The 13968-nt window shown below is 42.2% G+C and overlaps 2 protein-coding genes across 6 annotated transcripts in view; one reads left to right on the top strand and one right to left on the bottom strand.

Moving 5' to 3' along the window:
* SLC31A1 (solute carrier family 31 member 1) overlaps positions 1–2096 on the bottom strand; it is a 42703-nt gene extending 40607 nt beyond the window's left edge. Inside the window, exons 1-2 of the mRNA XM_013053874.2 lie at positions 2015–2096; positions 1733–1774 (exon numbers count right to left, since the gene is read on the bottom strand). Coding sequence (XP_012909328.2) covers positions 1733–1774; positions 2015–2096 — 124 coding nt within the window. The remainder of the gene's footprint in view (positions 1–1732; positions 1775–2014) is intronic.
* FKBP15 (FKBP prolyl isomerase family member 15) overlaps positions 2079–13968 on the top strand; it is a 54508-nt gene continuing 42618 nt past the window's right edge. For all 5 annotated transcript variants that reach the window (XM_045081730.1, XM_045081728.1, XM_045081729.1 and 2 more), the window contains exons 1-2: positions 2079–2221; positions 11175–11290. In XM_045081730.1, the coding sequence (XP_044937665.1) occupies positions 2169–2221; positions 11175–11290 (169 nt within the window). In that variant the 5' untranslated portion in view covers positions 2079–2168. The remainder of the gene's footprint in view (positions 2222–11174; positions 11291–13968) is intronic.

The raw sequence follows: 13968 nt of genomic DNA, 5'->3' as shown, positions 1-13968 counted from the left end.
TGTTTCAGTGCTAGAATGACGATGACCAGCACTGAGGAAAAGGGTTAGAAAAAGTGATGTCACTTAGGCAGTTCATTCTCCCTCTCCTGAGAGGTAGCTAAGTTCATACTCTAAACAGAGCTACTGCAAAGGGTTGCAGTTCTAGTGCTTAGATTCCAGTTCCATCACTGTTTTCACACTGTCAGCCTTCACTGCTTTAATCATCTTAATCTATAAAATGGACACAGGAAACAGACAACAGCCTTGTATCTTAGTTTAATAGAGGAATCCTTTACTAACAAAAATCAGAGCTACATATACTATTTCTAGCTATTCCACCCCCCTTTTCCCCCTCCCCTAGAGCTTTAAACAACAGTAAAATTATCTTCAACTAGTTCACAGCTAGTACAGCATTTTTATCTTTCTGGAAGGCAAGAGCCATTGCATGGTTCTCTGGCTCACAGGTGAAAAAAAAATCCCAAGAGCATAAATTAAGGAATGGGAATAAAGATGAATTCCATTACTCAGTCTAAAAAAGAGTAAGAATCCATTATGGTCAAGAAGGCAGGGTGCTCTGTGACACAGGTGACATCAAGATGAATAAAACTGCCCCTGTCCTTGAGGAGCTTACAATTTAGTACAAGCACAAAAACTGTAATAAAAAACAGCACAAGGGAAGAAATACAAGAAGTACAAAGTTCTCTAGGAGCTGAATCCTACCAATCATTTCACTTCAATTTCATGCTAACAGACTAAAACACCCAGGTAAGGGACACCTGTTGTCCTAACCTGATCAAGAGAAGCTCCGCAGGAAACAACCGCAGTTGAGAGATATGGAAACAGATGCTACAGTGACACACTACAGGCTTACCCACACATTGGCTAAACCAGGCTTACCTGGAGATGGTCTGAAGAATTATACCAGAAATACTTATATAAGATTACAGAGAAGGTGGAAACTGTAGAAGATAAGTCCCTACCAACTGATGTTGACTTCGGTCTGTGGCAAAAAACAAAAACAAAAACAAAACAAACAGAAAAAAACCCACAACAACAACTAAGCAAAACCCAGACCAAGACTGGGACTGGGGATTTTCGCTTCTAAAGGTTTCTCTCTTCCATCACTCACCCCCAGAATATCCTGCTCTTCTGCACCTCACCTGGATAGGGAGGGGAATTCTCTCCAAATGTACGCCAGAGTGTAGCAATAGCCACTTTGTAAGGACGCACAGTACTTAAGAGTTGATAAGGTTCTTTTTCATCCATCAGCTTACTAAGTCCTGAATCAAGAGACTAGGGATCCAGCCCCAGTCCGCCCTTTACTCTGTATGACCTCGGACTAGTCCTCCAAGTGCTTATTACTTCCTTTCTCTATTGCAAATTCTGGGATTATGAGGAGACTGGGATTGAATTCGATGACCTCTGAGGTCTAAAAGCTTCCTGACCAGCCGGCACAGAGAAACACTGGAGAAAGAGCCCGTTGAATAAATAGGGACGGCGGCCACAGGGGACAAGGGAGAGGAACGACAGGTCCGTTTTATAGACGGGGAAAGTGAGGCACCAAGCACCCAGCCCCAAGGCCACTCTAGCTATGTCACTGTAGGGGCCCGGCCGAAAGCTCAGCCTCCAGACTGCCAGTTCCGGGCCCTTTCTCCTTTCGCAGAGCGGAGAAGAGTGGCGTGGAGGGTCCTTGTCCCCAGGGAGAAAGGACTGTGCCCATGCCAGGGGTGGGGGACCGACCGTCAGTGCTTACCTTCCAGATCGAGTCTCGCCACCGGCACCTCCCTCTTAGAACCTTAACCCGTCACCACCCCCGCGACTCTTCCGAAGCCCCCTCCACTTCTGCCGGGCTCGACGTGTCCACGACCGCCACCGAGGCCGCTGATTCCCGCCCCTGCCCCGCCCCCTGACTCGTCGGCCAATCCGTGTGCAGGATTTCAGAGCTCCCGCGGATTTCACCGCCTCTGCAGGCTGGTGAAGCCTTACGTCACGGGCGCGCGTGCCCATGAGGACCTCCCATTTGCCTTTCCCCCACCTTCTCCGGAGCCTAGACCCCTCCCCGCTGAGCCACCGTGCGAGAGTTCGTCCTGCCGGAAAGCAGCACGCCGCCGCGGCATTTCACGACGTCGGCGGTGAAAGGGCCGAAAACACTCTTGCTTCCCTCCTACCGCTGGACGAAAGGCACCGCGATGTTCGGTGCGGGAGACGAAGATGACACGGACTTTCTCTCTCCTAGCGGCGGGTGAGTGACTGGGAAGCGTAGGACAGAGGACGTCATGAGAGAACTGGGCAAATGGTTGGTGGGGTCGCAGTCTTATCAGACTTCTTCCCAACTTCCGGGTCCAGACCCCTGCCACATTCCGGTGCTCTACAGGTTTCAGAATCCGGGCAGAGCTCGAATCTGTGCCGTGTCTGTCCACCTCGATTCTGGACCTGGCATGTCCCTTGTCACTCACTATGGCCCTGGGGTTCGTCTTCTGCTTTGTGGGTCAGTTTCTCCTTCTGTGAAGTGGAGGTGATTACTGATGACAGCATCTGCCTCAGAGTTTTTATAGGAGTGAGTTGGGACCGATAGGAGACTTACTCTTCCCCGTGGACAAAGCAGTGACACTTCAGAATTGGCCCTTGTGGGTCCGCTCCAGCATCCTTCCAGGCCCAGCCCGATGTCACCTTTTGGGGCTTTCCCTTCTCTCACAGACCCAGGCAGAATGCATTGCTTTCTCTTCCTTATTACCACAGCTAGGCTGATCACGTCTATCCTTGCAACACCGAATTTATTAGATTATGAACCCTGACGGAACAGAGAACCGTTTTTGCTGTTCATCTGTGTCTAGCGCTCAGCGCAGTACGCCATGTGTGCTCCAGAAGTGCCTGTTGAATGAATGATAGCTGTGAAATTGCACTTTAAAGTTTAAAACCAATGTAAGAGACTGCAGTCGCTATCCCCTGCCCCCAGTCGTTATATATACCAGCCTGGGGTGCAAGACTTCAGGAGGCAGGGTCTTGTCTTTTCCCATGATCAGTTTAGCCTTTTCCCTCATGTTGTGTCAGTAGACAGCTTGACTCCTTTGAAAGTGAGCTGCCAATCCTGATCCTTGCAGAGCCCTTTCTTTGAACACATGTTTAAGCGATTTAAAGAATGTACAGAAGAACTATGAATACACCAGCCTACACTCCTCACCTTACTGCTAAGAGGTTACAAAAATGATTAAGCTTCTGAGCCTGTTCTCAAGTCGCTTCTGTTGGAGAGTTCAGTACAAGAATGATCATAAAATGACATTGTCTCTCTTTTGACGTTGAATAGGATCTTTTGACTTGCACTATGACTGGCTGTATATTACCTACCCTTAAGTCATTTTTTCACCCTTATCACCCTGTCCACCCCTGCTCTCACTTCAGATGGTCTATGTCCACTGAGTTCTGCTTTGGGTTCTTTCAGTTGCTCAGTTATTTTAGAGTTAAGTGATGCTTTTTCTCCTTTTACCTGGTTACACCCAAAACACTGACTAAAATTTCCACATAGTCCAGCCTGCTGCTGTTGACTGTGTAGTCACCTTTTTGATTTAGGCTTAATTCACCTATTAAAAAAAATTTAATGAGCTAATAAATAGATTCAAGTGAAAAATAAAGAGATGAACCCAATTTCAAATGAGCAAAAGATCTGAATAGATATTTCTCCAAAGAAGATGTACAAATTGCCAGTAAGTACGTAAGAAGATGCTCAACATCATTAGTTATAGGGAAATTAAAATAAAAGCCAAAGAGATGCCATCTCACACCCACTAGAATGGCTGTTATCAAAGAGACAGTAATGGGGGCACCTGGTTGGCTCCGTGGGTTGAAGCCTCTGCCTTCAGCTCAGGTCATGATCCCAGGGTACTGGGATCCAGCCCTGCATCAGGCTCTCTGCTCAGCAGGGAGTCTGCTTCTCCCTCTCTCTCTGCCTGCCTCTCTGCCTACTTGTGATCTCTGCCAAATAAATAAATAAAATATTTTTTTAAAAAAAGACAGTAATGTGCTGGTAAGGATATAGAGAAATCAGAACCAAATACAGGCAGAACACTCTGTATGATGGTGAGTTACTGCAAATATGGCCATGCAAGCTGAAACTACAGAGCAAGCTTAAAAATCAATGGGAAAGATTATAATTGTTTCATGGCCTTTAAAAATTTTGGTTGAAACAAACTGTTGCCACCTTGAGAATTAGTATTTTATTTCTGTTTTTAAAAACTTATCAAGAGGGGTGCCTGGGTGGCTCAGTCAGTTAAGCACTTACCTTCAGCTCACGTCCTGATCTCTAGGTCCTGAAATCAAGCCCTTTGTTAGGCTTCCTGCTCAGGAGGAAATCTGTTTCTCCCTCTACCTCTTCACCCCTGCCCCGGCTCCTGTGTACACGTGGTCTCTCTCTCTCTAATAATAAAAATAAAATCTTTAAAAAAAACCTATCAAGGGAAGAAGTCAACAGTGCTTGCCTTCTCTTTGTACAACTTATAATACCGAGTGAGCATTTACGTATACTTTGGCAAATATGCCAAGGTATAGAAGAGTGAGCATTTGTTCTATACCTTGCTGTCACACAGGCGCCCCTATAAGAGATACTGTAAATTCACATTCTTCCCTAGGTGAAAATATCTGAGAGAAGTCTGTAAATGAATGTGAAAGCTCCCAACTTTTTTTTTTTTTTTAAAGATTTTATTTATTTATTTGACAGATATCACAAATAGGCAGAAAGGCAGGCAGGGGTGGGGGAGCAGGCTCCCCGCTGAGCAGAGAGCCTGATGTGGGGCTCAACCCCAGGACCCTGAGATTATGACCTGAGCCAAAGGCAGAGCCTTTAACTCACTAAGCCACCCTGGTGCCCCAAAGCTCCCAACTTTTATGCAACAAGCAGTCTGCAACTGACTGAAAATGACAGAGTAGATAACACCAGTCACGTGTTCTTTTCTAGATTCCTGGCCTGAGATAGTTCTTGGTGGCTCAGCTATCCCGCTTTTTTGATCAGGCCCATCAAGAACATGAGATATTTTAGTTCTAGGTGTTTAACTGTGCTCCCAGCATGCCTGGGTTTCTCAGTTAGTTAAGTGTCTGCATTTGGCTCAGGTCATGATCCCAGAGTCCTGGGATCAAGTTCCATGCTGGGCTCCCTGCTCTCAACCTCTGGCCCTCCACCCACTTGTTTTCTCTCTCTCTCTGTCTCTCAAATAAATAAAATCTTTCTTCAAAACTGTGCTCCTAAACACAGACCGCAGCTAATTGAATGATAGAAGGCTTAGTAAACAAAGTTGTACAGATCACTTATTTTTGTTCCCAATAATAACCAGAGAAACCAAATCAGATTTAAGATTGAGAATATTGAAAGTTTTACCAACCGTCCCTGATTCAGCTATTCCTTCTTTGTTTTTTCCTGAGGAAGTAGAACATATGACAGTAAGTATTGCAGCTGCTTTCGACTTCCTCTTATAACTGTAGTTTGCTGTAAATATACTTGCTTATTAATTTTCAAGTGTTTGATTCCATTTAGGATATTCAAGTCTGGTAGAAGTGGGAATATTAGTGCCTGAGATGGCTGTTGAGATGATTGGTAATCTGTGTTCCAAGTTTCCAGGCCTTTTCAAATCCATGTTTACCCTTCCCTCTCTCTCTGCCTGCCTCTCTGCCTACTTGTGATCTCTGCCAAATAAATAAATAAAATATTTTTTTAAAAAAAGACAGTAATGTGCTGGTAAGGATATAGAGAAATCAGAACCAAATACAGGCAGAACACTCTGTATGATGGTGAGTTACTGCAAATATGGCCATGCAAGCTGAAACTACAGAGCAAGCTTAAAAATCAATGGGAAAGATTTGGCTCTTTTCCTACCATCATGACTTTGAAGTGAAGAAATAACGTGAATGTGCTAAATGTATGGCACTTCATTTCAGCTAATAGCATTTTATAGTTGCAGGTCAATTGTGCATTGATTGATCATGCCATCTCCCTTAGAGGAGTAATCTGAGTCCAAGGGACATTTCAAGGTAATAGGATATGTGCACATGTATATAAAACATGTACTGTGTCCTTACTCTGTGCCAGGTACCATGCCAAGTAATAAATACATATTATCATATTTACTTTTCCCTACCCATTTATTAGGTAGTTTTTACTATCATACCCATTTTGTACATGGGAAATTAAGAGTCAGAGAGGTAAGTTGTTCAGAGTCACACAGCTAAAAAATGAAAGAGCCTGGATTTGAAATCAGGCAAGCAGATTTCCGCTACATTGCCATGTGCCCATTATTATTATTGTAGAAGTAGATGTTTGATGTCATAGTTTACAAAAGAAATACTGTAACAGCAAAAAGAATGCCTGTTTCTTAAAAATACATGAATATAGTATAACTTCTATGTTTTACCTTTTATTTATTTATTTTAAAAGATTATTTATTTTACAGAGAGAAAGAGAGCACGGACAGGGGGAGTGGCAGGGAGAGGGAGAAGCAGGCCTCCCACTGAACGGGGAACCTGACCTGGGGTTTGATCCCAGGACGCTGGGATCATGACCTGAGCCAAAGGCAGATGCCTAACTGACTGAGCCATCCAGGTGCCCCTGTGTTACCGTTTTTGATGAGAAAAGAAAAGGAGTATAAAGCTAAGTTTAGGTAAAGACTTTGGCAACTAAATGTATTGGCTAACATTTTTTTTAAATGAATTAATGCCATAATAACTTGTCCTGTGAATTATAAACATAGAGACTCAAGTCCAGAGTTGGCAAGCCCGTTCTTGGTAACATAGAGAAATATGTGCATTTGAGAATACTTTAGAAATGGGAAAAATAATAATTTACAAGAAACTTAACGCCCGTAAGTCTATAGAGTTCATTTAAAAATATTAATAGAAAATATCATGGAAGGTACCTGGGTGACTGAGTCAGCTAAGCATCTACCTTCGGCTCAGGTACTGAGTCCCACCTCAGACTCCCTGCTCAGTGGGAACCTGCTTCTCCTTCTCCCTTTGCCCGCTCCCTTTTCATGTACACCCACATGTGTGTGCACTCTCTCTCTCTCTCTCTCAAAAATAAACAAATAAATCTTAAAAGAAAAAAAAAAAAGAAAGAAAGGAAAGCGAAAGGATCTGAAAGATAATTGGATTGACCTGACTTTTGGATTGATTTTGCAGTCATCACTGGCTGGCCTTTAGAGCATCTATGGAAACATAGTTTACATATGACATTGATTTTTCCCTTAAAAAAAAATAGCAAAATGAAAACAGCAAATCCAAGATCCATATCCATACTGAAACTAACAAAGACATTCTTTCCTTATCAATGATCTTCGCATAAATTAGTATATCTTAACTAAGTTAGATTCTAAATTTTGTAAATTTTTCACTGTGCTAAAGGCATTGCCCAACTCTCCCAGAATCATCTTCTTATTTTTTAAAATTTTTTTCTAAAGATTTTATTTATTTGACAGAGCGAGGTATCACAAATAGGCAGAGAGGCAGGCAGAGAGAGCATGGGGGAAGCAGGCTCCTTGCCAAGCAGAGAGCCCGATGTGGGGTTTGATGGTTTGATCCCAGGACCCTGAGATAATGTCCTGAGCCGAAGTCTTAACCCACTAAGCCACCTAGGCACCCCTTCTTATTTTTTAAAAAATATTTATTTATCTGAGAGAGAGAGAGAGAGAGATCATGAGCAGGGAGGAGGGGTAGAGGGAAAAACAGACTCGCTGCCAAGCAGGGAACCTGGTATGGGACTTGATCCCAGGGCCCTGGGATCATGACCTACCAAAGGCAGACGCTTAACCAACTGAGCCACCCAAGTGTCAGAATCTTATTCTTTTAGGGAATCTGCCCAGGCCTCGGTTAAAGGAGAGATCTTGGTTTCCTCTTAATTTTATTAGCATTTACTCAGTCTTATATAGGACAGCACTACTCTCTACACTTGCAATCTCACTTAGCCTCTTAGTCCTTTAGGGGAGGCATTGTTGACCCTATGTACAGGAAACTTAAAGGAAATTTATAAAACGCTACCTTGAGAAAACAGGGTAATAGTTTCAAATCATATTCAATTTATTTTGCAAAATGTCAGTATGTATTATTATACATTAAAATTATTCGGGGGGAACAGGCCTCCAAAAGTTATGAAGTTTCAGTATGTTTTTAAAGGTGTTTTTTGTTTTTTGTCTTTTGTTTTTTAAAGTAATCTCTGTGCCCATCATGGGGTTTGAACTCACAACCCCGAGATCAAGAGTTGCAACGCTTTCCTGACTGAGCTATACAGGCACCCCTCAATATTTACATTACCTAAACCAAAGATGCCTTTGAAGAAGAGGTGCTCAGAGCTAGACTAGACTTTGAGTTCATTTATTGCGCTTGTTATATACCAGATGCTAGGCACAATATAGTCAAGTGATGATTATAAATCAATTATCATGTTACATAATAACTGATTGAAAAACTTGTATTAATCTATATGGAGTACAATTCCATACAACAGGTACTTATTATATATCTTATGTTACAGTTTGCGATTATTTGTTGTGTAATACTTAATATTCTTGTTAGAGTATATAAGCTCCTTGAAAATAGAACTCAGCTTTGCTCATCTATATATACTCAGCATTTAGCACAGTGTCGGTACGTATTTCTAGAGCAAATGAAGTAGACTCCTGTGGGAGGCCTTAAGAAGATCATCTAACCCAGACTTTGAGATGAGGGACAACTTCCAGGGGAGAAAAGGAACAGGAAGGATGTTTCAGGCAGAGGGAGCAGGATGTCCAAAAAGTTGGAGATTAGAAATATCTTGCCTTATTTGAGAAACTTAAAGTTCATGTAGCACACAGTTGGAGTTGAGAAATGACCGTTAGGAAACTGGGGAAGTATGGAGAGGTGAGGTCTTGAAGGACTTTGTAAAGCTGTCTTGTGGAGTTTGGATTTTTATCTTAGTAATACTGAGGTGTTATTGAGGGTTTTAAGGAGGAAAGAGACTTAAGTTTGCTTTTTAGAAAGTTCACTGTGGATACAGTGTGGAGATTGGTTAAGAAGCAGACAAGACCAGGACAAGGAGATAAATCAGGAGGTTGTCAGAATAATTCTGGTTAGAGAGATATGATGGTGACCTAAACTAGGGAAGTGGCAGTGAGGATGGGAAGAAATGGACAGGTTCAAGAAGTACTGAGCAAGTAAAATCAAGTGGATTCAGGGATTGGTCATGAACACCAGGGTGAGGAGAAAGCACCAGGGTGATGCCCAGATTTCTGTTGTGGTTGTGTATGTTTGTGGAAAAGAGTTAACACAGGAGACGTGACAGCATCCTCTTTAGAAAGTCCTGTTTATGAGGTTGGCACTTGGCTGGCGTATGGGAACTTGACCGGTAAACAGTTCCGCACACTGATGCAAAGCTTTCTGTAAATGGTGTGTGGCTCATTGTGCCTAAACTGTACAAACAATTTACTGAACCTTCTTGCTGGGAGTGTAGAGTTTTGGTTCATGCTAGAGGATTTCTGTGTGACCAACCCCCGATAAAAAACCTGGGGCACTGAGACGCTAATGAGCTTCCTTGGGAGACCGTACTTTATCTTGTTACAGTTCTTTGCTGGAGGAATTAAATGTGTCCAGGGTCACGCTACTGGAAAAGGACTCTTGGATGCTCCCCATTTACTCTGGACTTTGCCCCCATGTGCCTTTTCCCTTTGCTGGTTTTGTGGTATTATTTTGTTGTTGTTGTTGTTGTAATACCTCTTAGCCATGAGTATGATTATATGCTGAGTCCATTGAGTCCTGCTGAATCACTGAACCTGGTGGAGGTCTTGGGGACTCTGATACAAAAAGTATTTGTATCAGAAAGAACACAAGAAAAGAACACAAGAGTGAGTGCAGGTTTTGCTGGGGCAGTGAGAATTGAAAGATAGGAGTTCTAGTGGACATGTTGCATTTGTGTGGCTGGTGGGATATCTGTATTTTCTGACACTCAGGAGCACATTCTGGGTTGGGGATACAGACTTGAACATTATCAGCATTTGGATAGCACTTGATACCAACATAAATGAATTAGATTCCCAAGGGAGAGGGAGAGTGAAATCTAGGAGCATGGGCATTTAAAAGGTTGGGAAAGAGGCATCTTGGTGGCTTAGTTGGTTGAAGGTCCAACTCTTGGTTTCAGCTCAGATCCTCAGATTGTGATCTCAGGGGTTGTGAGAGCAAGCTCCATTCTCAGCAGGAAGTCTGCTTAAAGTTCCTCCCTCCTGCCCTTTCTCTCAAATAAATAAATCTTTAAAAAATGAAAATAAAAGGAAGAGGAGGCCTGGGAGTTAAACAAGGAGCCAGAGACATGGACAAGGGAAGACCATAGGAGAGGGATCACTTTAGCACTTATTGATGTCTTAGGCCAGTCCCTCCAACCCCTGAAAATATCCCCACAGAAGTCAAGGGAAGAGTTTGTTTGAAGAAAAACAAATTAGTTGATAGTGTAAAAAGGTGGGTTGAAGACCAAATAAGATAAGGACTGATAAACTGTGTTTAGTAACAGAGAGGTTGTTGGTGACCTTAACAAGAGCAGTTTCTTTGGGATGGTTGGGGCAGGAGATGCATTGCAGGGGATGGAAAAGAATCGTTCTGACTGTTAGATGCAATGATAGGACCATGTTTGATGGAGTAAATTTGAAGTACAGTTCTATTTCGGTGTAATAAATGAGTAAAAGTGGGAAACTATGACTTGCTAAAGGCAAGAATTTGCAGTTTAAAGAGACCACAGAGAGCGTCTGCTCAATTTACCAATCTCCTCAGTTTATATACACAGAAACTGAGGTCCAAAATAAATGCCTTGACCAAAGTCCTGTGGACGGGCAAGGTCAGCTGATCCTGTTTAGATCAGAAATGCAATCTTTTTTTTTTTTTAAATATTTTATTTATTTATTTGGCAGAGAGAGAGAACAAGCAGGGGGATGTGGTAGGCAGAGGAAGAAGTAGGCTCCTTGCTCAGCAGGAACCAACTTGCAGAGCTAGGTCTTAGGACCCTGGAACCATGACCTGAGCCGAAGGCAAATGCTTAACTTACTAGACCACCCAGGCATCCCCAGAAATATAATCTTGATTTCAAAGACACTTTCCAGGTCAAGGAGGTGTTTGTTCAGGGTTGGAGGTGAGCAGCTTTTATAATGATTCCAGGTTTGAGATATGTCAAATGAAATGTCATTTTCATTTTCTACTAACAGTGCCAGATTGGCCTCTCTTTTTGGACTGGATCAGGCATCTGCTGGCCATGGGAATGAATTCTTCCAGTACACAGCCCCAAAGCAGCCTAAAAAAGGTCCAGGAGCAGCAGCAACAGGTAAGTGAAGAGGTTAGGATTGGTCCCTAACAGGTTGGTTGGAAGAATAAGCAGGCTTCCAAAAGTGACATGCCAGGTTGTCTATTCTTAAGCAGTCTGACCAAGATCACTGCCAGAGGTGCATTCCTCTCTAAGCTCTGATATCCCAAACTCCAGCACCTAGTATACCTTTTGTTGGAAGCTGGCGGAGGAAGATCTCAGGCAAACAAACTCTTTTGCCCCAGGTGAACAGCACTCTCTAACGCTGCCTGAGGCACTGTCCAGTGTGTTGGCGGGATAGGTTAGATGTATGCTGACAGTGACTTTTTCCCAACTGGACAGTGATGCTTAGTGCTGTATCCCCTTTACTTTTCATCATGATGGGGACACATTGAATGAACATCTGTTGAATGAAAGGAATGAAAGGAACAACTCATATTTCTAAAATGCCTGCTTTCGGTCTGGTCTCAGGTGCTTTACATAGATTGCCTTATTTAGTTTTCTCAGTGGTGTGCTGTGAAATGGGTAAGACTGCCACCGCTTTAGAGGCTGGGAGAGGTTTAGGGACTTGATCAAGGTCATACAGCAGTAAGTGACATAGTTGAAATTTGAACCCTGACCTGACTCACCCCACAGCTCTTGGCTCTGCACTTTGCAGTCTTTGTGTAAGAACCTGAAGAGGAGTAGGGGACTGATAGAAATAGTCCTGAGCAGAACAGATAGTAAGGGACGTTAAATCGTTGAATGAAGATCAAAGTATTGAGTGCCTTCTACATGTTGGGCACAATGCTGGCACTGAGGATATTGTTAGATTATTGAGAGTTGAAGAGTTGTAACAGATATCATATGGCCTATAAGCCTAAAATATTTACTCTTTGTCCCTGTACAGAAAATGTTTACTGACCTCTGCTCTAAATCTTACCTGTCACTTTTGGCAACTTTGCTATATAGATTGCTGGTCCTGTTCTCTAAGCCATGACCGGGCTAGATTTCTAGTAGGCTCTGCCTTTACATTTCCCCTGGCACAGCTTTTTAGCAGCAGTGTGTTTCTGACTCAGTTTAAAGTGGTTGAGTTAATGGATGTGGATAAAAAGTAAACAACCTCAGTCCCCAGCCAATGAGGTAACTTGATTTTGTTTTAATCGGAAAACAACTGTGAGTTAATTATACTTTTAAAGGGGAATTACAGAGGCATTTCAACTTAAAAATTACTGATACAGTCTTATGTAGGCATTTACAAAGAAAAAATATAGTAGCAAGATAGGAGATCTCTGTTCAAGGGATATCTGTGTAAGAAGTCTTTGTGGGGAAAGTGGCTGCAGCATAAGTCTTGAGTCTCTTCAGATCTCAATATAAAAATAGAGCAGATATAAAAGACAAGCCTATGGATAATATTTACAATAATCCAGTTGAAAAGCTATCTTCTTGAATATCCCAAAATACAAACAGTTCTGGGCAAACCACCAACAGCTCCAAGGCTTGTGTGGTATCAGTTATTTGCATGAGAGAAAACAGGGTAGCAATGAGATATCTAAATCTGAGCATGGAAGAACCCCAAAACAGCCACCAGATGTTGGCAGAAAATTTGGCATGTGAAGCTGAAATCAGAAAGTGTTTTACCCACTCTTGTTGTGGGTAGGTATAAGGGGTTAATAATGGGGACTGAAAGAACTGCAGCAGTCTACCTTAAAGTAGGCTCCATGCCCAAGGTAGGGCTTGAACTCATGACCCTGAGATGAAGAGTCACATGCTGTACCAGTTGAGCCATAGGCACCCCGCTCCTATGAACTTTTGAAACTCATCCTCCAGGGTGACCTTCCTGGACAGGTCCACACACTGAGAAGAACCAGCTGGGAATAGGATTAAAATTGAGGAGGATAGGGATATAATAGAAGTGAAGGAGAAAAAATACATTTAAAAATAGGGATAGAAATAGAATCAAGAAGTCTCAGGGGGAAGCCACCATATTTTTGAGCTCTATTCAAAGGCAACAGAAGAGGGAGCTCTATGAAGTTAAGAAAGCCACCTTGAACCCTCCTTCCTTCTAAAAGTTGAGAAAAGCTAATTTTGCATTAAAATGAGCAGTAGGAACTTACCAGAATCCAACTCCATGTCAAGTTATAAGAACAGAGAGAGCAAAAAACAGAATAATATCCTTACAGTGAGAGCTCTATTCTGTGAGAATGTTTCTTACTGAATAGATCAAAAACTACAACTACCTGTTAACATTAGGAAAATAATATAAGACATGAAATGAGAACATAAATGAAGTTAGAAAAATCTCAGAAGTGACAAGACTCAGGAAAGAATTAGAGATATAAGAAAAATTTTAGAAATGAAGGCTAAACTAGAAGGAACATAAGAATGAATAAAAACAGCAGATTATACCTGAAGAGAAATAGAAGTTTAACAGGAGGAAATTGTTAAAAAATAAAAAATTTGAGAGAAAAAAGTGTTCCAAAAGGAAGTGTAACAAATATTAAGGATGGCAAAGAAGATTCAACACATGGAGTGTGTGTGGGTGGGGGAGGGGATGCACGCATGCACAGATACCAGGAAAAAACAAAAGGAAGGGGAAAAGAACAGACATGAAGAACTGTAATTCAAGAAAACTTTACTAAAAAAAAGAAAGATAGATAATAGATAGACAGATTTGTAAATACATATTAAAAGAAGTCCTTGTCGGTGGGGAATTCAGA

The sequence above is a fragment of the Mustela putorius genome, unplaced genomic scaffold (genome assembly GCF_011764305.1).
Source record: "Mustela putorius furo isolate JIRA1106 unplaced genomic scaffold, ASM1176430v1.1 tig00000580_pilon_pilon_pilon, whole genome shotgun sequence".
In the NCBI taxonomy this organism is placed as follows: Eukaryota; Metazoa; Chordata; class Mammalia; order Carnivora; family Mustelidae; genus Mustela; species Mustela putorius.
Note: the sequence above shows the minus strand (reverse complement) of the source record. Positions and strands in the feature narration are given on the sequence as shown.